This window comes from Mus caroli, unplaced genomic scaffold, assembly GCF_978045245.1.
Source record: "Mus caroli unplaced genomic scaffold, Mus_caroli_1 scaffold_8, whole genome shotgun sequence".
NCBI lineage: Eukaryota > Metazoa > Chordata > Mammalia > Rodentia > Muridae > Mus > Mus caroli.
In genome coordinates this window covers 47,086,432-47,109,024 of record NW_028227263.1, presented here as the reverse complement: position 1 = coordinate 47,109,024, position 22,593 = coordinate 47,086,432, and the positions used below count along the sequence as shown (strand labels likewise).

The window sequence follows — 22,593 nt, the reverse complement described above, 5'->3', positions numbered from 1 at the left end:
TAAACCCAGGATTCTGGGAGTAAATGAGTGCAAGAGTCTGAGGGAGTGGACGTGGGGGTAGAAAAGGGGGACCAGGGCCTGAATAGGGAGCCCCAGATAGTTGTCTACCAAAGGCCTGTGGAGGGGGGGTAGCAGACAGTATGGGGCACACTGGATGCAAAGAATCAAAATCAAAGAGTAGTCATATTTAAAAGATTCACTTTATGATGATAATGATGATGTGTGGACTGTTCTAAATGTGAATAATGAAATAGTCTTCCTCTTGGGCAGTAGTTCTCAATCTTTCTAATGCTGTAACCCTTTAATACAGTTCCTCATGTTATGGTGACCCCAACCATAAAATTATTTCCATTGCTTTTTCATAACTGTAATTTTGCTATTGCTATAAGTTGTAATGTAAATATCTGATACACAGGATATCTGGTGTGTGACCCACAGGTTGAGAGCTGCTGCTCTTGGGTATGTGTGGAGGGGTAGGTGAGAAGGATGATCTGGCCCCTTTTCTGACACGCCACAGACCCCTTGGTTTGCCAGTAGCCATCCCTTAATAGAATCGGGGGAGTAGGGAAAGAACCTTGGACGGGCCTAGAAAAACAGCAGAGAAGTTGGGTCTCTGGGAGCATTGGGTAGATAATAATACAGAGCTCCAAGGATAGGCTGCAATACAGGAATAAGTGGGGATACGTGGAGTATATGCTGGGTGGGCTTCGGGATGCACATGGACCGTTCTAGTCTGGGGACCTGCCTGCTGCTGTCTCCCAGGTGCTGCGCCCTTTGCCACCTGCAGGTTCTAATCAATTGGCAAACACATTGAATGACCATTTCCCTGGGCTGGGCTGCCCTGCCCCCTCTCTGCATTCCCTAGTGATGCAGAAATCCAATTTCTTCTTAGCTACTCCACTAAGAGCTACCCTGCCCCAGGCCCCATGAGGCCACATCTCATCAGGCAATCTGTGTTCTGCTCTCTCCCTGGCTGGCACTTGGCCCTCAGTGATCATCTCTCTCTCTCTCCTTTGCAGGAGCCGGGTCAAACCCACCAGTGATGCATCTAAGAACCGAGGTCCTGTAACCAAAGAGCCACACAAGGATCAAGGCTCTGTGGCCCCAGGTCTTCCAAAAGGCCAAGAGCCTTTGAAGGATCAAGGCCCTGTGGTGCCAGGACTGCCAAAAGATCAAGTTCCTGTAGTCCCAGGGTCCTTAAAGGGTCAGAGCCCTACAGCCCCGGGCCCTACAAAGGATCAAGGTGCTGCGCTCTTAGGGCCCATGAAGGATCTAGGTCCAGTGGCCCCAGCACCCATCAAGGTTCAGGACCACATGGCATCTGAGCTTTTAAAGAATAAAGATTCTGTCCCCTTAGCACCAGCCAAAGCCCAAAGCCGTCTGTTGCCAGAGCCTCTGAAGAATCAGAGTCCTGTGGTTCCGGCAAGCACTAAGGATCAAAGCTTTCCAACACCAGCACCTCGGAAGGACCCAGGTCCTGTGATCCCCGAGCCTGAGAAGGATCAAACTCCCACGGTCCCAGAGCGTAGGAAGGACCAGCATGTCTCCATCATGGCATCTTTGAAGGACGAAGCTCCTGTGGTCTCCGAGTCTGTGAAGAATCAAGGCTTAGCAGGCCCAGAGCTAGTTAAAGATACAGGTACAGATACAGCAGGCCCCAGGTATCTGAAGGGACATGATTCTGTGTTTGTAGCACCTGTGAAGAACCAAGGTCCAGTGATCCCTGAGCCAGTGAAGAGCCAAGACCCCATTATCCCAGCACTAGCCAAGGACCAAGGTCCCATGTTCCCAGAGCCTCCAAAGAATCAAAGCCCTGTCGTTCTTGGGCCTATAAAGAATCAAGACCCTATAATCCCAGTACCTCTGAAGGGTCAGGATCCCCTGGTGCCAGCCCCAACAAAGGACCAAGGTCCTACAGCCCCTGACCCTCTGAAGACTCAAGGTCCCAAAGGCACTCAACTGCCCACAGTCTCACCTTCACCCCCAGTCATGATCCCAACAGTTCCCCATACGGAATATATTGAGGGATCCCCTTGAGTGCCCTGAAATGCCATGAAGGAGCTGGCAGTGGAAGTGCTTCCCTCTGGGGAGGCAAAGTCATATATTTAATCTGCATGAAACTGTGCTGTATAGTCTTGCTGGAATCTAATAAAATTGGTTCCTCTGGCTCAGCAGTGTCTCTGGCTCTGTGGTGTTGGAGTGCGTGTGCATGTGGTGTGTGTGCGTGTGTGTGTGTGTGCGTGTGTGTGTGTGTGTGTGTGTGTGTGTGTGTGCATACCGTGCACACTGAGTAGGTGAGGCTGTGGAGTCAGAAACCCACAGTTCTTAAGGTTTGTCAGCATGACCTAGGGATAGGCAGGTGCTGGGTGGTTTTCTCTGGAGAGACATGAACAGATATCCATTGCCCCTAATGGGACAGAGCAAAGAGATGATCTCCCCTCATCTAGTTTAGTAACCATTGAGTTTGTTGGGTTCACCTTACAGAACTATGGTTGCACCATTACCTACAGGAGCACGTCTCAAAGGCAGTTGCATCACCAATAAACCCAAGATTCATTAAAGCTGTATCCTTGAAGATCTTTGCATGACTTGCTGGAGAATCTTCCTGCTCCAGAGATCTGTATTCATACAGCCGTGGGGCACAACCTTGTGAATCTTGTATGTTTCAGGAGTCTCCTGATCCTTACTTATATACCCTTGTGAAATTTTCCTGTTTCAGGAGTTTCCTGAGACTTTTAAATTCCATTCACTTTCTGAGCCTTTACAGCCTCCCTCCAGGAGATGGTTCAATTTCCAGAAAATAGTTGCACAACAGTAAATGATGCTGGGAGATTAGGGAGAGTGGGTACCATGAAGGTAGCTAGGTAACACAAGGACCTGAGCCATGAAAGCTCACAAGAAGCAAATCTCAGCAGACTGGGTTCGGAATGGGTCAGAGTTGAAGCCTGCAGATGAAATAGAAGCAGGCATTCAACTGAACTGGGGAAATCTGTGGTGATAGTGGTTGGGCATGGGGTCAGTGGTAAAACGGACCCAATCCAAGCTCATTGATCTGCATCTCAGGACTCTATAATGAGGCTCAAATTAAACACGTGATGGTGTTCATTCTGTATCCATGACAGCTGAATGTGGGGGTTATAAATATTGCCTTATACTAGACACAGTGCTTGCTACAGGCCTGTAGTCCCAGCTACCCAAGAGACTGAAGTGGGAGGATGGCTTGAGCCCAGGGGCCAAAAAGTTTGGCTTAGGCTACATAGTAGGGTCTTATCTGTGTAACCTAGGCTGACCTTGAACTCAAGATCTATCTGCCCCTCCCTTCCAAGTACTTGAATTACAGACATGTGTGTACTACTGTACCCAGACAAAATCAAGTTTTTTGTCTTTTAAAAAAAATTTTTTTTAATTTTAAATGCTCCAAGTTCCCTGCCCATTCACACATGTAACCAACTTTTCCTCGAGCATGCGCTCAGCGGAGAAGTGGGTTTGCTGCTGTAAGGAACCTTAATTGACTTCTAATGTTATTATATAGTTTTGGGGGGTTATTTGTTGTTTGTTTATCTGATTGTTTTGAGATACGGTCTTTGAAGCTTTGTGGACTTCTTCTGCCTCGGCCTCCCTAGCGCTGGGGTTGCAGGTATCTTCTACCCTGCCTAGTAAAGAAATTCTAGTCTTATAACAATAAGGTGTAAAGCGGTGTGAGGCTAAAGCCAAGGACTGGCTTCAAGAGCGCAGTGCAGAAGGTGTGTGGTAGGCAGAGCAGGAAAACTCCCTGGGGAAAATGGCCATAGCGCTCAGAAAGGGTGTTGAACGAACCAGGAGGCCATAGAAGGGAACTAGCTACATGGGTTCGTTATCTACGTGGGTACGGTTGGAGGATCCAGTCAGCAGTAGTTGGAGGGTCCGGTCAGCACCTTTGGCTTTTATCAGAGGAATTTGGTTTGCATAAGGACTTGACCAAGTAGCACGGTTTGAATATGCCTGACCCAGGGAGTGGCACTACTTGGAGGTGTGGCCTTGTTGGAGTAGGTATGTCTCTGTGGATGTAGGCTTTAAGACCCTCATCCTAGCTGCCTGGAAGTCAGTATTCTGCTAGCAGACTTCAGATGAAGATGTGGAACTCTCAGCTCCTCCTGAACCATGCCTGCCTGGACACTGCCATGCTCCCACCTTGATGATAATGGACTGAACCACTGAACCTGTAAGCCAGCCCCAATTAAATGTTGTTCTTATAAGGGTTGCCTTGGTCATGGTGTCTGTTTACAGCAGTAAAACCCTCACTAAGACACCAAAGGAGGCAGGGGATTGGGGTGGAGGTTGGTGAGGGGTTAATTGCAACCATCAAGGATGGTCTGTTCTGTGTTTAGTCCCATGGCTGGGGGAGTACTGCTACAGAACAGAGGACCACAGCCAGACTGTGGGGAAGAAATTAGGTGGTGGTGGTGGTGGGGAGACAGAAGCTTTGAAGCCCAGCCTTGGTCAGAAGCAAGACCTGCCACTCCTCCACTGCTATAGGACTCAAGGCCTGCATGGATATCCCTGCTATTTTGTTTTTCTTGCATAAAATGTTGAAGATTTAATAAACATACTTAGAATCATTAAATATTAAAATGTCTTAATTAGAGCCCAGAGCAGGGCTGAGGAGATAGTTCAGGAGGTGAGGTGATTGCCACACAAACCTGAGTTTGGATCCCCAGCACCCGTGAAAGAGCCAAAGCAGGACACAGGGATGCACATCTGTAATCTCAGCATGCACTACTGGGAGATCGGACAGAGGCAGGAGGATCGCTGGAAGCTCTGTGCCTGGGCTATGGGGGGGGGGGGGGGTGTGCAGCACAACGACATCCTTTTCAAACAAGGTGAGGACCAACCCCTGAGGTCCTCTAACACACTCGGTGCTTCTGACACAAACACACCCTCACTCATACATACTAAATGAGAGAGGGGGGCGGGGAGAGAGGAGAGAGTGCAGAGAGAGAAGAAAGAGAGAAAGAGAGAAACCCACAGCCCAAGGGAAGGGGGAACAGGATGCTGGACTGTTGCTCCCCTAAAGATGCCCCCCCAAACCCACACCTACTCTTTGTAATGTCATTCATCACCTTTCAAAGTAGCTCAGCTGGTTTCTAACAGAGAGACCATCACAGACCACGCTAATGGTCTGATTTCCCTAGCAAGCCTCCCTCGGGAAACCAGCTGGTGCTGCCCCTCTGCCCACTCGCACACACTAGGGTTTCTTTTTTTTTTTTTTTCACTGTTTTTTTTTATTACATATTTTCCTCAATTACATTTCCAATGCTATCCCAAAAGTCCCCCATAGCGCCCCCCCCACTTCCCTACCCACCCATTCCCATTCTTTTGGCCCTGGCATTCCCCTATATTGGGGCATATAAAGTTTGCAAGTCCAATGGGCCTCTCTTTCCATTGATGGCCGACTAGGCCATCTTTCGATACATATGCAGCTAGAGACAAGAGCTCCGGGGTTCTGGTTAGTACATCATGTTGTTCCAACAATAGGGTTGCAGATCCCTTTAGCTCCTTGGGTACTTTCTCTAGCTTCTCCATTGGGAGCCCTGTGATACATCCAATAGCTGACTGTGAACATCCACTCCTGTGTTTGCTAGGCCCCGGCATCATCTCACAAGAGACAGCTATATTTGGGTCCTTTCAGCAAAATCTTGCTAGTGTATGCAATGGTGTCAGCGTTTAGAAGCTGATTATGGGATGGATCCCTGGATACGGCAGTCTCTAAATGGTCCATCCTTTCATCACAGCTACGAACTTTGTCTCTGTAACTCCTTCCCTGGGTGTTTTGTTCCCAATTCTAAGAAGGTGCACAGTGTCCACACTTTGGTCTTCATTCTTCTTGAGTTTCATGCGTTTAGCAAATTGTATCTTATATCTTGGGTATCCTAAGTTTTGGGCTAATATCCACTTATCAGTGAATACATATTGTGTGAGTTCTTTTGTGATTGTGTTACTTCACTCAAGATGATGCCCTCCAGGTCCATCCATTTGGCTAGGAATTTCATAAATTCATTCTTTTTAATAGCTGAGTAGTACTCCATTGTGTAAATGTACCATAATTTCTGTATCCATTCCTCTGTTGAGGGACATCTGGGTTCTTTCCAGCTTCTGGCTATTATAAATAGGGCTGCTATGAACATAGTGGAGCATGTGTCCTTTTTACCGGTTGGGACATCTTCTGGATATATGCCCAGGAGAGGTATTGCTGGATCCTCCGGTAGTACTATGTCCAATTTTCTGAGGAACCGCCAGACTGATTTCCAGAGTGGTTGTACAAGCTTGCAATCCCACCAACAATGGAGGAGTGTTCCTCTTTCTCCACATCCTCGCCAGCATCTGCTGTCACCTGAATTTTTGATCTTAGCCATTCTGATTGGTGTGAGGTGGAATCTCAGGGTTGTTTTGATTTGCATTTCCCTGATGATTAAGGATGTTGAACATTTTTTCAGGTGTTTCTCTGCCATTCGGTATTCCTCAGGTGAGAATTCTTTGTTCAGTTCTGAGCCCCATTTTTTAATGGGGTTATTTGACTTTCTGGAGTCCACCTTCTTGAGTTCTTTATATATATTGGATATTAGTCCCTTATCTGATTTAGGATAGGTGAAGATCCTTTCCCAATCTGTTGGTGGTTTTTTTGTCTTATTGATGGTGTCTTTAGCCTTGCAGAAGCTTTGTAGTTTCATGAGGTCCCACTTGTCAATTCTCGATCTTACAGCACAAGCCATTACTGTTCTATTCAGGAATTTTTCCCCTGTGCCCATATCTTCAAGGCTTTTCCCCACTTTCTCCTCTATAAGTTTCAGTGTCTCTGGTTTTATGTGAAGTTCCTTGATCCACTTAGACTTGACCTTAGTACAAGGAGATAGGAATGGATCGATTCGCATTCTTCTACATGTTAACAACCAGTTGTGCCAGCACCATTTGTTGAAAATGCTGTCTTTCTTCCACTGGATGTTTTTAGCTCCCTTGTCGAAGATCAAGTGACCGTAGATGTGTGGGTTCATTTCTGGGTCTTCAATTCTATTCCATTGGTCTATTTGTCTGTCACTATACCAGTACCATGCAGTTTTTATCACAATTGCTCTGTAGTAGAGCTTTAGGTCCGGCATGGTGATTCCACCAGAGGTTCTTTTATCCTTGAGAAGAGTTTTTGCTATCCTAGGTTTTTTGTTATTCCAGATGAATTTGCAGATTGCACTTTCTAATTCGTTGAAGAATTGATTTGGAATTTTGATGGGGATTGCATTGAATCTGTAGATTGCTTTTGGCAAGATAGCCATTTTTAAAATGTTGATCCTGCCAATCCATGAGCATGGAAGATCTTTCCATCTTCTGAGATCTTCTAGAATTTCTTTCTTCAGAGACTTGAAGTTCTTATTATACAGATCTTTCACTTCCTTAGTTAGAGTCACGCCAAGATATTTTATATTATTTGTGACTATTGAGAAGGGTGTTGTTTCCCTAATTTCTTTCTCAGCCTGTTTATTCTTTGTGTAGAGAAAGGCCATTGATTTGTTTGAGTTAATTTTATATCCAGCTACTTCACCGAAGCTGTTTATCAGGTTTAGGAGTTCTCTGGTGGAATTTTTAGGGTCACTTATATATACTATCATATCATCTGCAAAAAGTGATATTTTGACTTCATCTTTTCCAATTTGTATCCCTTTGATCTCCTTTTGTTGTCGAATTGCTCTGGCTAGGACTTCAAGTACTATGTTGAATAGGTATGGAGAAAGTGGACAGCCTTGTCTAGTCCCTGATTTTAGAGGGATTGCTTCAAGCTTCTCACCATTTACTTTGATGTTGGCTACTGGTTTGCTGTATATTGCTTTTATCATGTTTAGGTATGGGCCTTGAATTCCTGATCTTTCCAAGACTTTTATCATGAATGAGTGTTGGATCTTGTCAAATGCTTTTTCCGCATCTAACGAGATGACCATGTGGTTTTTGTCTTTGAGTTTGTTTATATACTGGATTACGTTGATGGATTTCCGTATATTGAACCATCCCTGCATCCCTGGGATGAAACCTACTTGGTCAGGATGGATGATTGTTTTGAGGTGTTCTTGGATTCGGTTAGCAAGAACTTTATTGAGTATTTTTGCATCAATATTCATAAGGGATATTGGTCTGAAGTTTTCTATCTTTGTTGGGTCTTTTTGTGGTTTAGGTATCAGAGTAATTGTGGCTTCATAGAATGAGTTGGGTAGAGTACCTTCTGTTTCTATTTTGTGGAATAGTTTGTGAAGAACTGGGATTAGATCTTCTTTGAAGGTCTGATAGAACTCTGCACTAAACCCATCTGGTCCTGGGCTTTTTTTGGTTGGGAGACTATTAATGACTGCTTCTATTTCTTTGGGGGATATAGGGTTGTTTAGATCATTAACCTGATCTTGATTCAACTTTGGTACCTGGTATCTGTCTAGGAACTTCTCCATTTCATCCAGGTTCTCCAGTTTTGTTGAGTATAGATAGCCTTTGGTAGAAGGATCTGATGGTGTTTTGGATGTCTTCAGGATCTGTTGTTATGTCTCCTTTTTCATTTCTGATTTTGTTAATTAGAATACTTTCCCTGTGCCTTCTCACACTAGGGTTTCTTGTCCCAGAGCTTGTAGCCCTGTGGAAGTTTACAGTTAGTCAAGGTCTGAAGGCAGGAAAAAGCCACTTGTGTGCACTTGTTCCTCTTCAGTTCAGGTCTTCCTCACATGCAGGTAGAGGGGGGTGTCGTATCTGACAGCATTCCCTGAGGGCCTCCGGGCAGCCAGGGGCACGTGTTTGGAAAGTCACTGGCTACCAGACAGGCTGCCTGGAGGCAGGTCTGGACATGGCTGAGCTGTGGAGAGAGTGGTTCCTGCAGGATAATCACAAGAGGAAGCAGAGTTCCTATAGAGATGGGGTCTGGATGGAAAGAGATGAGACGTAGCCCAGGGCGATGCTCAGGAGATGCAAGGGACCAGAAGAGAAGTGCTGAAGATGATGAGAATGGCCAGCCCAGAGCCACAGAAGGGTCCATAGCCTCAGGCTGACAGTGTCACAGGAGAGCTGAGAGACAGTACACGTGTGCTCTAAGGGCTGGCAGATCTGGAAGCCCAGGGAAGTCTGTCTCTCAGTATCCTACTTTGTAAAAGAGTCTTTTGTTGTTGCTGCTGCTGCTGTTTGTTTGTTTATTTGTTTGTTAAGACAAGGTTTTGCTGCATAGTCTTGGAACTCACTCTGTAGAACAGGCTGGTCTCTGCCCACCCCACCCCCCGAGTTTTGGGATTAAAGGTGTGTGCCACCAACCTCCAGCTCTGTAAAATAGTCTTAAGGATTAGAGATAAGAAACCCAACAACCTCCAGCACAGGAGTGAGGATGAGGCTCAGTCTATGAGCAGCAGGCTATGCATGCAATCGTACATGTGCCCATGCGCACACACATGAGCATACACGAGCAAACACATATGCACCAGTCCTCCACTGCATCAGAAGGCAGAGTGGACCTCATTTTCTCATCCCTTAGGGGCTGACTTCATTCATGGTCTGGCTCGTCCCTAAAGCAGCTCCTTGTTGTTCTCTAGCCTTCCAATGTGGCCTGCTGGCCTGCAGAAGCCTCACAAGACAGGTTGGGGACAGGTTCAGGAGACCCTTGCTAAGTCCAGGCGTGCACTGAGGAAGGAAGGTGGGAAAAATGGAGGTTTGGAGAAAGGAGGACTCACTACCCACACTGGCTAGTTTTTATTGTCACTGTGATATAAACTCAGAGTCACATAGGGAGAGGGAAATCACTTGAGGAATCACACCAGATATGGGCCTGTGGTCATGTTTGTAAGAGACTGTTTTGAGAGGACCCAGTCCTGGGCAGCACATCCCCGAGCCAGGCCTATATACAAGCAAGCCAGCGGAACACACGGGGCCTGTAAACGAGCCAGGAAAGTGTCCCTTCCTTGCTTCTGCGTCAGTTCCTACTTGAGGTCCTGCCCTGACCTCTCTGAGATGGACCGTTACCTGGAAGTAAAAGAGCATATAAGCCCTTTCCTCCCTTGCTTTTGTTCTAGTGTTTCTTCCACAACAGAAAGGGCAAGTGTGAGGACCCAGGTTCGAATCCCCAGGACCCCCATGAAAACCAGGCACATGCACCTGTAATCCCAACACTGGGGAGCTGGGGGCAGAAAGATTGCTAGAACACAAGGTGAATGTGGGCTAGACAGATCCATCCACAGTTAGGAGCACTTGCTCTTACAGAGGTCCTCATGCATGTTGGGCAGCTCGTAATCCTGTGACTCCAACTTCAGAGCATCTGACTCCTTCTGGCATCTGCAGGTGCCAACATGCATGTTCATATATACATATACACATACATGCAACACACACACACCGAGAGAGAGAGAGACAGAGAGACAGAGAGACAGAGAGACAGAGACAGAGAAACAGAGATTCATACTATACACATAAATAAAAATAAAATATCCAAGGCATGAAACAGACTGAGGTATCTGACAGGTTCGTGGAAGTTGGTTGTACTAGTCTCTCAATTTCATGTATGTTCACAAACTTTCCTATTACTAAAATAAGGTTTTCTATAGTGCCCACTGACCAACAGTAGCATCACTGGTAACCTTGACAATCCCCAGCTCTCTAGAGTGGAGGGAGCAGAAACTTGAGTCCAAGTGTTGGAGAACCCAAGTGTTTCCCTACCCGACACAGTTTGCTGAAGTCCCATTTAACAGTCAGAGGACACATACCAGGAGTACCTGGGAAGAGATAAGATTTTGTGACTTCCCGAGTCTCTTGGTGCCTCCCACACGGGGACCGTTCGTTCTCAGCTTGTTCAGTGGGAAGACAAGCTCTCATCACACTGAGATCCTCACTGAGTGTGAGCATCACTCTCAGGTCCTTCCCTGGGGTTACATGAGTCCACACATCATCCCCACCTGCTTTAGGTCTCCTGGGTCACTGACCCACAAGGCAGAGCTGCTTGTCCTTTATCTTGAGCCACTTGGCATCTCCCACTTTCCTGGACCTTCCAGGATACTCAACAGTGGGCAGAAGAGCACACCCAATGTGACCTGTGTTGCCTCTAAAACATACAGAAGCCCAACAAGTGTTGTACAGCACTATTTCTACCACTAACAAAAGCCCAGCAAGCCATTCTGTATTCTGCGGGGTCTTCCCTGGAATGACCTAGTTTATTGGACACCCATTCGACGGCTTCACTCCGGTACAGGTCTCTACCTTCTTGTGGAACTTGTTTTCTATTCTCAGGTACATCTACACTTCTTTGATGCATCTAAAAGACCTGCTACTTACTAGGACCCTGGTATAACTGATGCAGTGGGCAGGATGCTGTCCTGAGATGAATGAAGAGGGACTCAAAATCCCCATCAATTAAATAACAGAGAGCCAGAGACTTGACAAGTCTCAAGACAAGATGAAAAAGGTATGCTGTTGTCCCTATCAAGAGGAAGAAAATTTCATCGGGAATTCCTTACGGAGAAAGAGAGAACCTGTCGGCTAGTTTCACACCAAGTGGCAACTCTGTTCTCATGAGAACAACATATCTAGAATGGCCTGACTAAAAGTCACCATTAGCCCAGGCTCAGAGCGGTGCCCTGTCATTCTCTAAGAACTCTGTCAATCCATACAGAGAAACACAGGAATAAAGTTATTGTGACAGAAACCACTTGCCAAGGGCAGGTGAACTGGCTTACCAGGTAAAAGCCTGGCAAAGCCTGCTGACCTGCGTTTGATCTCTAGAACCCACATAAAGTTGATCTCAACCTCTGCATATGCACCTGTGCACACACACACACACGCACACACACACACACACACACAGACACCCATCACACACACACATAGACACCCATCACACACACACAAGACACACACACACACAGACACCCATCACACACACACACACACAGACACCCATCACACACACACACACGCGCGCACACACACACACAGACACCCATCACACACACACATAGACACCCATCACACACACACACACATAGACACCCATCTCACACACACACACACACACAGACACCCATCACACACACACACAAGACACACACACACACAGACACCCATCACACACACACACAGACACACAGACACCCATCACACACACACACACACACACACACACACACACACACGACAAACATATTTAAAAAAAAATCCCTGGATCTTTCATGATGGCAATGTCTGTGATTTTCCCAAGACCCCATCTTTCCTTATGATTTATTACACTGGTGAGAAGGAAAGACTTGGGGTGGGGTCTTTTAGATAATATTTTCCACCATGACATTTATTGCACAGGCATGGCAGTACATAAGTTCCAGTAGGAACTGAGCCTGTAAGTTCCAACTATATACCCTGACGCGGGGAAGACAATTACAAGAAGAGACAGAGCTCCACCAGGCTCCCCAGGCCTGGACTTGGGCCCTATCCACCTGCGTGCAGTGGCATTCTGGGGGCTTGGGAATTAACATCAGAGGGTTTGACCTCTCACCCCTGCAGAATCTGTAGACTGTCCCTTCAGAGAGCAAGTGGCTAGGGACCCTTTGTGTTCAGAAGAGCTAACTACACTGTGCATCTGGGGGCAACTGAAGGGCCTGGTGCATGCTGGTAGGGACTCTAGACCTCTCTCAGAGCTCGTCATCCTTCTGCGTGCCAGGCCTGCGCTTCCATTGGAGGTTGAGGACCTCAGCGTGCATCTTAGCAAAGGCTGGTTACCACTGGCCACTTCCCTGACCAGTTGTCTATGGAATCATCTTTCTTAAGATGTAAGACCCCCGTGGGTCAGACGATGCTGATGGCCTTTGAGGATTGTGGTCCAGAGTGCTGCTGCATGTCCTCCTGAGATTTCATCACTTCCATTGACATCATGGAGCTATTTCCATGGAGATATCTTCCTCCTACCTCACGGGCCCTCACAGAACACAGCAACCTATTTCAGAGACGTCCCTCCCTGATGTGTTTCGAGGTGCCTGAGTAAAGGGTCTTCCAGGATCTGTGAGAGGATGTTAAGGGCACGGGACTTAGCCCAAGACATCTCAGCCTTGCATCCCCTCACTGCCTCAGCATCCCATGGATGTGAGTATCTGAGCAAACGACTGTTGTACCCAGAAACTCAGTGCAACTGAGAACAGGCACCGGCACAAGACTGGAGCGACCAGCATTCATGGAAGAGAACAGAGAAAGGAGGCATAAACAGTTAATGGTTGCTGGGGAGGTGAAGAATCATAGTCTTCACTGGTGTTGCTAAGCACCACAGAACCACTGGACCACTTCCTTTGACTGATTAGGCACAGTGTGCTGGACATTATGCAAGATACAGTACATAGATAGATAGCATCCTAGTTTTGGGCAGTGAGAAAATGCGACAGGGAAGCAGGAGTAGGCAGAGGATGGTTGGGTTGAATGGCCACAGATGGATTCTCAAGAGCAGATGACACCCAATGCAAAGGCCTCATTGGAATGCGCTGAGTCCTGAGCACACGTACTGGCCACCAACTCCAAGTACTGGCCACTAACTCCAAGTCTCCACATCTAGATGAAGTCCCCCAAGAGTGGAAATCCAATCCATCAAGTTCAAAGTGCAGGTCGGGCTTGGGATTCTAAAGTCCTGTTCAAACTCCCTGTGGTAGCACTGAGAGAGTCAGCCAACTTACAGCTTCATCTACACCCGGTAGGTTTGTCAGGCCATGGTAAGGGACGTTCTGTGGTCCCAACCCCCTCAGGTGGACGTGATGGTACAAAGACTATGGAGAAAGGAGTGAGCTACCAAGCCACAGCCAGCAGAGGTAGCTCTGCCAGTTTCCTCTGCCTCTCTGGCTACAGGGTTCTGTTCTGCATACCTGTCTCCTTCCTGAGGCATAGTCCCAAGGACCACAGGAGGCAAACATGAGGGCAGGAGCTGTGAGTGTCCCCTTCTTCATCACAAACCCACTATGTGAGGTACGTGAGAAGGATTCCCACTAGCCTCCTCCGTACAGCCTAGGCCCAGTCAGTAAGCCTGTTAATTATTCATGTGCCTGTTTGCCTTCTCTGGCCCCTGAGTTGTGACCAACTCGCCATGAAACCAGAGCACTGACAAGCAGGAGCCCTCGGAGTGTTGGACTGGGGGGCTCGGACTTCCACTCTGTTGTTCAGGCTCCACAGGCCAGGAGCAGAACACAGAACACAGCACACAGTGACCATACACCATTGTCCCGTTATCTACCAGAACTTCAGAGCTAGAGACACTCTGCATAAATCACAGGCTTTGTCTTAGAAAGAATGATATGGGAACCTCTTTCTTTAATCTGCTTCCACACACCTATAACATTTCATTGGAAACGTTTTATTCAAAAAAAAAAAAAAAACTTGTACAAACTGTTCTCGTTTTGAAAGCAACAAAGGCTCATATTTCCCTTCCCCCCATCTTTGAAAAAACTAAAAAAAGGGAGAAAAACAAAAGTTCATGACTGTGATGCCCAACATAACAGTTCTAGGGCAGGCATGCCAGGGAGCCCCTCCCATGCGCTGTCTCCCAGCTCCCACCGCTGGGCAAGGATCATTTTAAGGATGGGCAGCTCTGGGGCCACAGCACCTAGTTTTGTGGTTAACGGGAGTGGGGGAGGGGTGAACAGGAAGACTGAGGAGGGCTCGGGGCATGGTGACAAAAAGAGCTAGGCTGCCCTACCCCCAACTCGATTGTCTAACAGATAGAATGCCTGGCCATAAATATGAACACTGATTGACTGTTGAGGCAGATTGGATCTAAAACTTGCAGGGCAGAACAAAACGGCTGTGACACCCCTGAATTTGGTATCATAGTATCTGGGCTCCATGTCCTAACTTAGGAGTGGATTCTGTCTAAAAATACCCACTCAGACATATGGGAATTCCGATCTGCACTGCCAACCCCCCCACCCGTGGAATATCCAGGGTCGGTGCCTCCCCCTCCCCCCACAATAGCACCCATGTGTCTCAGGAACCTTTGGCTACTTCCTGCCCTGCCACGCCCACTCTTGGACTCTACAACTCATCTCGCATCTTGTCTCCCTTGGGCCGGACCAGGCGGCCAATGAAGAGCAAGGAGCCGCTCTGATTATCTCGCACCAGGAAGATGAAGGGGTGGTCGGCATAGAACAGCTTGGGGCTGCGCAGCTCCTCGCGCCCATAGATGTCTTGGTCAAAGGGGTTGCCCTCGGTGTCCCACTCGAAGGCAGTGGCGTGGAACACACTGGCCAGGTACAGGTCCTTCTTGCCAGACATGCGCGATAGGTCTGCCTTGTTCTTGTCGATGGCCTCGGTCAGGCCCAGTCCTGCCAGATGTTTCTGTGGGAGCAGGTGGTTGGTGAGGCCACACACGTGCCAGGCTCTTATCCCCAACCTCCATCCACACCACCCTGGAGTCACCCTCTGGACACCTTGCTCCAGGCACGGTGCTAAGTGCTGCAAACCACTGTTCCCTTTGTTCCTCTGTATACCACCAGGACCCGAGCCCTCCTATCCCCGTTAGCTTTAACTACCAACTTGACACAGTCTAGAGTTAGCTGAGAGGAAAGCCATCGTCAGTAACCACCTGAGACCACACTGGCCTGTACGCATGTCCCTGAGGGATTATCTTGAGAGGGCTCAGCCCACTCTAGGACCTGGCTAGAGACAACAGCCAGTCGCTGTTCAACTATGTTCAGTCCATCCTTCCTCCCAAGGGCAGAGCCCACTTCTCCCCAGCATCAGCAGAGCCCAATACTGTCTGGATGCCCTATGGATGAAGTATGGACCTGCTGAGCCACTGGGTGAAACCTGCCCCAGCCACTACCCTCCGGCCCTCACCTGCAGGTCATGGGTCACCTCCACCACGCCCTTGGGCAGGGAGATGGCGACAGCCTTCTTCTGCATCTTTCCCATCCAGGTCTTCAGCTGCTCCTTGGTCAGCAGCTTCTCCAGGCGCTCGAGCGGCTCCACATGGTGGGGCATGAGGATGATGAGGCTGGAGAGCTTGTGAGCCAGGGGCATCTCCACCATCTGCAGCTTCTCCTTCTCGTCGTCATAGTAGTTGTACAGGCCTGTGTGGATGAAGAGCAGAGGATGCTGAACACACTGAGGGGTAAGGGGCAAACCAGATCTGGGCACCCCGAGACCCCCCACACCTTGACCCTCGGTCTAGCAAGACGTCTACCTGTCCGGTGCATCATCGTAACACCCACAGTATAGGAGCGGGTCACCATGAAGCCACGGTTGTCCACCATCTTGTGGTGAAACTTCTCATCCCAGTGTGCTGTGGTGGAGAAATAAAACCAGGTGTCAATGAGCTCTGTTCCCCAGACATGACCAGCCCACAGCCATCCCACTGCGTGCCCTAGATGCCACCCTCGGTCCACCGAGTATGTGTTCACTGTCTGAGGACGTTGGTCTCTCTCACTCCCAACTGCAAGAAGCTCCTGTCCTCGTGCGTGGGTGGTATCCGGGACAGGCTTTCTTCCCCATTGGATAACTGAGGTCTGTACCTTGGGCAGGAGTAAGCAAAGGCCACCCTAAAGTCTTCTTCACAAGCTCTAGAATGGACAGGTGGCTCAATGGTTATGAGTGCTTACTGCTCTTGAAGAGAACCAGGTTCGGTTCCCAGCACCCACACGGCGGCTCACAATCACTTGTAGCTCAACTACCCTTATGGTACACAAAAACTCATGCATGCACACTCACGTATGTACAAAAAGAGTAAGTAAATCCGTTAATTAAAAAAAATTGGTCGGGCAGTGGTGGCGCACGCCTTTAATCCCAGCACTTGGGAGGCAGAGGCAGGCGATTTCTGAGTTCGAGGCCAGCCTGGTCTATAGAGTGAGGTCCAGGACAGCCAGGGCTACACAGAGAAACTCCATCTCGGCGGAAAAAATTATTTCTTTTCTTTTAAGTTCTGTGTGGCCAGAGAAAAGCAAAGCATGTGTGACAGAGGTCCAAGTCCCAACCAGACCCTCATCCTAATCCAGATGGACTAGTTACGATTAGACTTCTCACCTAGGCTCACCTATTTGTAACCTTCAGTCAATTCAGATGTACTTGTCCTAGTCTTGTCTCTACTTCATCCTACCCGAGCCTCAGTCTCCTTAGCTGTGAAATGGGTCTAACATTGCCTCCATGATTCCTTAATTCATTCTGTTGAAGCAGAACCAATTACCGAGCCTCACAGGTTCCAACTTACACAAGCAAGAACCCTAATGTGGGGGCTGGAGAGATGGCTCAGCGGTTAAGATCACCGACTGCTCTTCCAGAGGTCCTGAGTTCAATTCCCAGCAACCATCTGTAATGGGGTCTGATGCCCTCTTCTGGTGTGTCTGAAGAGAGCAATGCTGTACTCATATACATAAAGTAAATAAATCTTAAAAAAGAACCCTAATGTGGTACAGTCCTACCCTAGAGATTCCTACCTGGTTCCTGGATCTGGTTTCTAGCATGTAGAATGGGTTTATCAGTAGCCCTGATTCTGCCCGTTGTGGTAGTGCTCACATGACAAACAATGAAAGATTTCCATAAGGAGAATCAAGCTCAGGGGCCTGGGAAACGGTCTCCCCTCTCCTTCGCCCCATCCCTGAGACTCACGCTTAAAGAACATGGCGTTCACGAGCAGTGCCCCATCTGTGCGCTCCACATCCTTGGTGACCTCTGGCAGCTTGCCGTCCGTGGTCTGCGAGGCCCACTCGTTGATGGACTGCAGGGCGCTGCGCTTGTCTCGGAAGTTGATCTTGGAGTGTTCGCAGTTGTAGTGTTGCTTGCTGCTGCGCACAAAGTCATCGGCGAAGCTCACGGAGCTGGGCCCGTACAGGCGGCTGCCCAGTTTCCAGGTCACATTGCGCGCAGTGGAGTTGCTGAGGGAGCGGAGGAGTTCACCCAGCCCCGTGTGCACCTCCTCATCGCGCAGCTTCTCAGCGCTCAGCACTGCCTTCGCCTGCGACGCTGTGGTGGCTTTACCACCCAGTGACACAAGACCCAGGGATGAGGCCACCACCAAGGGTGACAGGAGAATGTTCTCCACCGCCTGGTCTTTGGCCATCGCCTGATATAGGCTGAAGGCCAGGCCTGTGCTGCGCTCTGCCAGTGTGGTCGCCTTGGAACTCAGCTTCTCTGCAGTACCAGGGGCTGCGGCCTCTAGGGGTTTCTTCACCTCGGCTGCCAGGGCCACAGCCAAGAGGCATAAGGTGCCCAGAAGGAGAGAGCGCATGGCTGGGAGGTGGGTTGTGTGCACCACAGAGGACCTGTGAGGGCTACAGAGAAAGAGAGAGCCACTCTGAAGTTTATGCATTTCTTCCTAACCGACCCACCAAGCCACCAAGGGGACAGGAACAAGAGAACTCAGTTCTTTATTCCAGACCTGACTCAGGGCTCCCCAGCCCCTCAGAGACCTTCTTGGATTTCCTTACCTAAAACAAAGTTCTTGGTATATTACTAGGCCACCTACTTGAGTCCCCCATGGGACATTCAACACTTATACCTAATTATACACTTATTATGACTCTGTAGGTGTCCTGAAGTAGGCTGTAGCCACTAGAGCTGGAAACCTAGCACATCTGGTTCCCTACAGCATCCCAGTGCCTGGCATTTGGCATAACTGTTTCTAAGGGTCAGGGCTACTGCCAGAATGGCACCCATATTGGCCTTTGTGAAATCTGGCTCTAGTCTCATAGAGCCTCGGGGCCTTTGTTGGTTAGGAAAAGGCAGCAGCTGGGCTGGGGGTCTACAGGTGTCTGGGCAGAGGACACAATGTGGAATGGATTTGTCAGCTGGTCCTCTCTGTGCCTTGCATTCTGCCCTGAGACATTAATAAGTTACTGCCCAGTTCACTATTAAAATGGGGGAACCCAGATGCTCTACTCTGCTGCCCCTAGGGTGACCTTGAGTGTGCACTCGAATGCATTACCAACCAGCCTCAGACTCTTTCCTTAGGGACTTAGCCTGCCCACCTACCAAGAAAAAAACAAAACAAAACAAACAAAAAACACCTGAACTGGATGGGAAATCCCATGACAAATGCTCTTGGGATCAAGTCTTTAGAAACTTCAAGTGGCATGGATTTCCTAAGGGAGCAACAAGGGCAAGATCCTGAGGAAGGGGGTGAGTCACCGCTCAGTGGAGCACGGACCCTTTCCCTCCATCCTTTAGGAAGCCAGAGGCACAGATTCCATTCTGCACTCCCATGGGACGGCCACATCATCATCTCTTCTAGAACCTCAAAGATTCCTTCAAGTTCCCATCCCAAACTCCAGCAGTAGCAGGAGTCCCCAAGGCAAGCCCTGTCCCCTTTTGTGAAGTCACGGGTCACAAAGGTCTCCGTTCCCACAGCCTCCTCAGCTTGCCCTCCCCACCTCTGCCTCATGCAGCAGTTCAGGTAAGTAGACCACAGAGCCAAAAGTTCAGGAAGAATCCTGGAGGAGGACGGGGTGCCCCTGATCGGAAAGACCCCCTTTCACAGACTTTTAGGAAGATAGAAAATTCCAAACTCTGCTGGAAGCCCCCTGAGAGCCTGGCCTGCCTGAAAGAGTGAGGGATTTTGGAGAGGAGCCTATAGCTGGGTCGGGCTGCTCCTATACTTCCTCGGCAGCTTCCCATCTAGGGACCTTGAGAAACAGAGCAAAGGCCCTAGAGGGGATGGAGGACCACAGCCTCATGGAGGGGGAGAGGGAATGGAGGACAACAGCCTCATGGAGGGGGAGAGGGAATGAGGACCACAGCCTCATGGAGGGGATGAGGGAATGAGGACCACAGCCTCATGGAGGGGGCGAGGGGATGGGCACCACAGCCTCACAGCTGCCTGGGGAACAATGTGAGACCTCTCACTCTTAAGAGAGGTGGGATCCACAAGTCCAGATTGGCTCCTTCCTCACTAGACCTCAAAGACAGGGTGACCATGTAACTCATGGTACACTCATTAAAAATGAGAGTGAAGCAGTAAAATGATACATGATGGGAAATATCACATCAACAGACACGTGGCCACCCTCCTCAAAGGACCACTAATCCAGCAGAGGCCACCAGCCTGCCTAAGGAAGGGAAACCTAACCCTGCCACGTGGCACCCACCATCTTGACAGCCCCCACGCTCAGCCAACCAGGGGCTGGGAGGGGCTTCTCCAAAAAGCTCCAAATGACTAGTTAGGGATTCCTCCGGCAGCCGCAAGGCTCTGGTGACGTGGCAGGCAAAAGCTGCTTTATCTCCATAGGCCAGCTGAGGGTAAGAACTGGAAGGCCTGGCTTGGGAACCTGGGGTGAGGAGGATTTGCCCGGGGAATCCAGGAGCCTCACGGGTTTTAATTTTACAACTGTGCCTCAAAAATCTGAGGGGGCAGGCAGGGCAGGGGAGAAGGGCCACCCCGTTAAGCCCAGCATTAGGAATGAAAGTAGGCAAGTCTCGGCAAGCAAGCCAACCTCCCACAGCCCATCTGCACAGGCAAGCCCAGCCCATCTGCCACAGGGAAATGCTAGCCCTCCGGCCAAGGTTAGACATTTTTACAGTCCCATCAAAACAAAACCAAAAAAATAAGATATCACAGAGCCAAAGGCCGTGTCCACCACTGGGCCAGGGAGCCTGTGATGGGGAGCCTGTAAGGGGAGCAGATGCCAGGAGGCAGGGAGGAGCACCAGGGGTTTCTCAGACACTTGGTGGGTCTAAAGTACCTTGAAAGGGCCTCAGAGGGAGATCATTGCCTGCCTTTTTCATTCTGAAAGAAAACAGAAGAGTGAAGAAATGGGAACCCCTAGAGACGTGGGGAGCAGAGGCCGGTCGGGCCCAGTCCCCAGTGGGTACCCGAAGTAAGGAGGTGGATAACCTCTTTTGCAGAGGGAGAAACCAGGGCCCAGCTTGGGCCTCCCTCCTCGACTCAAGCAGGTCAGGCTTTCTCCTGGGGGCTCTGCCTTCAGCAAAGCTCCCAGGCCGACCACTGTGGAGTCCTGTTACACAGCAACCCACTACAAAAACACCTCGGCAGGGAATCCTCGGAAAGAGACAAAGGACCAGACGGAAATGGGGGATGGGTACAGAACTATCAGAGAGCAGGGTGTGGCCTCGGCCTTACTTCCAGGCAACCAAAGCCCCCAGTTTTCCAAGGGCCTCCATGCGTGCCCTGGATACCAAAGGGCCCAGAAGGAAGCACAGGAAGTTGATAGCTAGGCCGTTAGACCATACAGGGAATGGATGCCTTCTTCCTTTCGTCTGGAGGCTCAGGAATGTCCCCCAAGCTGGAGGCAGGATACCTCAGGGCCTCAGAGGAAGTCCTCGCCCTGCAGGAACCAGATGGGTGGACGGAAGGACCAGGGTGACTCAAGTCACCCAGGGCCTGTGAACCCTGACGACACCCCTTTCGGGTGAGGTGAAAGCAGAACTGGTCAAGTCCGGCCACCTTCCACATAGGATACTGATTAAAAAAACGACTGCTCCCCAAAGCAAGGGGGCCCTTAACAGTTAGAGACGAGAAACCAAGGCTACTGCACCTCCTGTGCTAGGTTCAGAGGCCCCTGCACAGCCTGTGGGAGGTTGGTCTGGGATCAATCACTGCGGGTCCCTGGGCCTCCACTCCTGAGTTAGGGACTGCAGAGCTGGCCCTTCCCCCGTGGACGATGGGACAGTCAGGTCTTCCCCCTCCCCTCTCAGTTGTGCAGAAGGTCACCAGCATTTAGTGCCAGCTCTACTCGGTCCCTCTCACCACCTTTAACCTTCCCCGAACTGAGACTCCTCCGTACTTTACCAGGCAGTCTAGACCGCAGCTCTAGGGACCCCAGGCAAGTGACTGTTCCAAGTCCGATCTTTCACTGCCCTCCTGTGTCAGGACCCCAAGCTTTGGAGCATCCGTTCCCCCTTGGCCAATGCGCACCCCCAAATCGCCCGGCCGCTCCCGCCCCTCACCTGGGCCGGGCTGGGCTGCTCCGGGACCGACAGGACAATCGCTCCTCAGACAGGCTCTGCTCAGCTCACTGCCCCGGGCCCTGGATCTATATATGGCTGGCCCCACCCCCTCCTGCCTGTCCCAAGAAACTTCTGGAAAGTTGGAAAAGCTTCCGGAGGGCGCCGTGGCTCGGAGAGGAGAAAAAAAGCCAAAGACCTCCCCCAAACCACCCTGGCTCCCGCCCCTGTGCCTGCGGGCGCTCTCCCAGCCCCTGGGTCCTACTGCCCCCTTGTCCTACTAGGTAAAGGGGACTCTCCTCCCGCACCAGCTAGGCCTTGGGAGCCAGGGCATTCTTGGGATTCCGCGGTCCTGGAAGTGGGAAAGCAGGGTTTAGACTACAGAGTGAACTGAAGGCAGACAGGCTCCAAAGTCCTGCTCTCGGGGACTGGAGTTGTCGTTTTCTTGGGGTTGTCCACACAAGCCTGCTCTGATCACATATCCCTTCTACCTCACATTACCCTGCTCTGCCCCAGTAAATCCATTGCCTACTGTTATCAAGCTTTAATCAGGGACCCCTGTGGCTACTCCTTAGTCAGGGGCCCTCTCCTTTGCCTTAGGAAAGAGTCAGAGGCAGGGGTCCCTCTCCAAATCAGGATTCACCCTTGAAACATCCCTGGGGAAAATTCCAGCTGGACTCTCCTCCTGGCAGCCAAGTCTTG

At 49.8% G+C, this 22,593-nt stretch overlaps 2 protein-coding genes across 3 annotated transcripts in view; one reads left to right on the top strand and one right to left on the bottom strand.

The window, feature by feature from the left end:
• The window catches only part of Map6 (microtubule associated protein 6), a 65,929-nt gene extending 63,758 nt beyond the window's left edge, over nt 1-2,171 (top strand). The window contains exon 4 of the mRNA XM_021168872.3: nt 1,020-2,171. Within this exon, the coding sequence (XP_021024531.2) occupies nt 1,020-2,037 (1,018 nt within the window). The 3' untranslated portion in view covers nt 2,038-2,171. The remainder of the gene's footprint in view (nt 1-1,019) is intronic.
• A 12,164-nt stretch (nt 2,172-14,335) lies between these two features.
• Serpinh1 (serpin family H member 1) lies at nt 14,336-22,062 on the bottom strand. Of its 2 annotated transcripts, XM_021166445.2 has the most exons (6): nt 21,895-22,062; nt 20,670-20,713; nt 17,602-18,263; nt 16,184-16,282; nt 15,838-16,070; nt 14,336-15,336 (listed from the first exon to the last, which is right to left on the bottom strand). In XM_021166445.2, the coding sequence occupies exons 3-6, from the start codon at nt 18,218-18,220 to the stop codon at nt 15,034-15,036; spliced, it is 1,254 nt and encodes a 417-aa protein (XP_021022104.1). In that variant the 5' UTR covers nt 18,221-18,263; nt 20,670-20,713; nt 21,895-22,062; the 3' UTR covers nt 14,336-15,033. The 2 variants fall into 2 exon arrangements, with proteins under 2 accessions (XP_021022104.1, XP_021022103.1); XM_021166444.3 differs by lacking the exon at nt 20,670-20,713.
• Nucleotides 22,063-22,593: the final 531 nt, after the last annotated feature.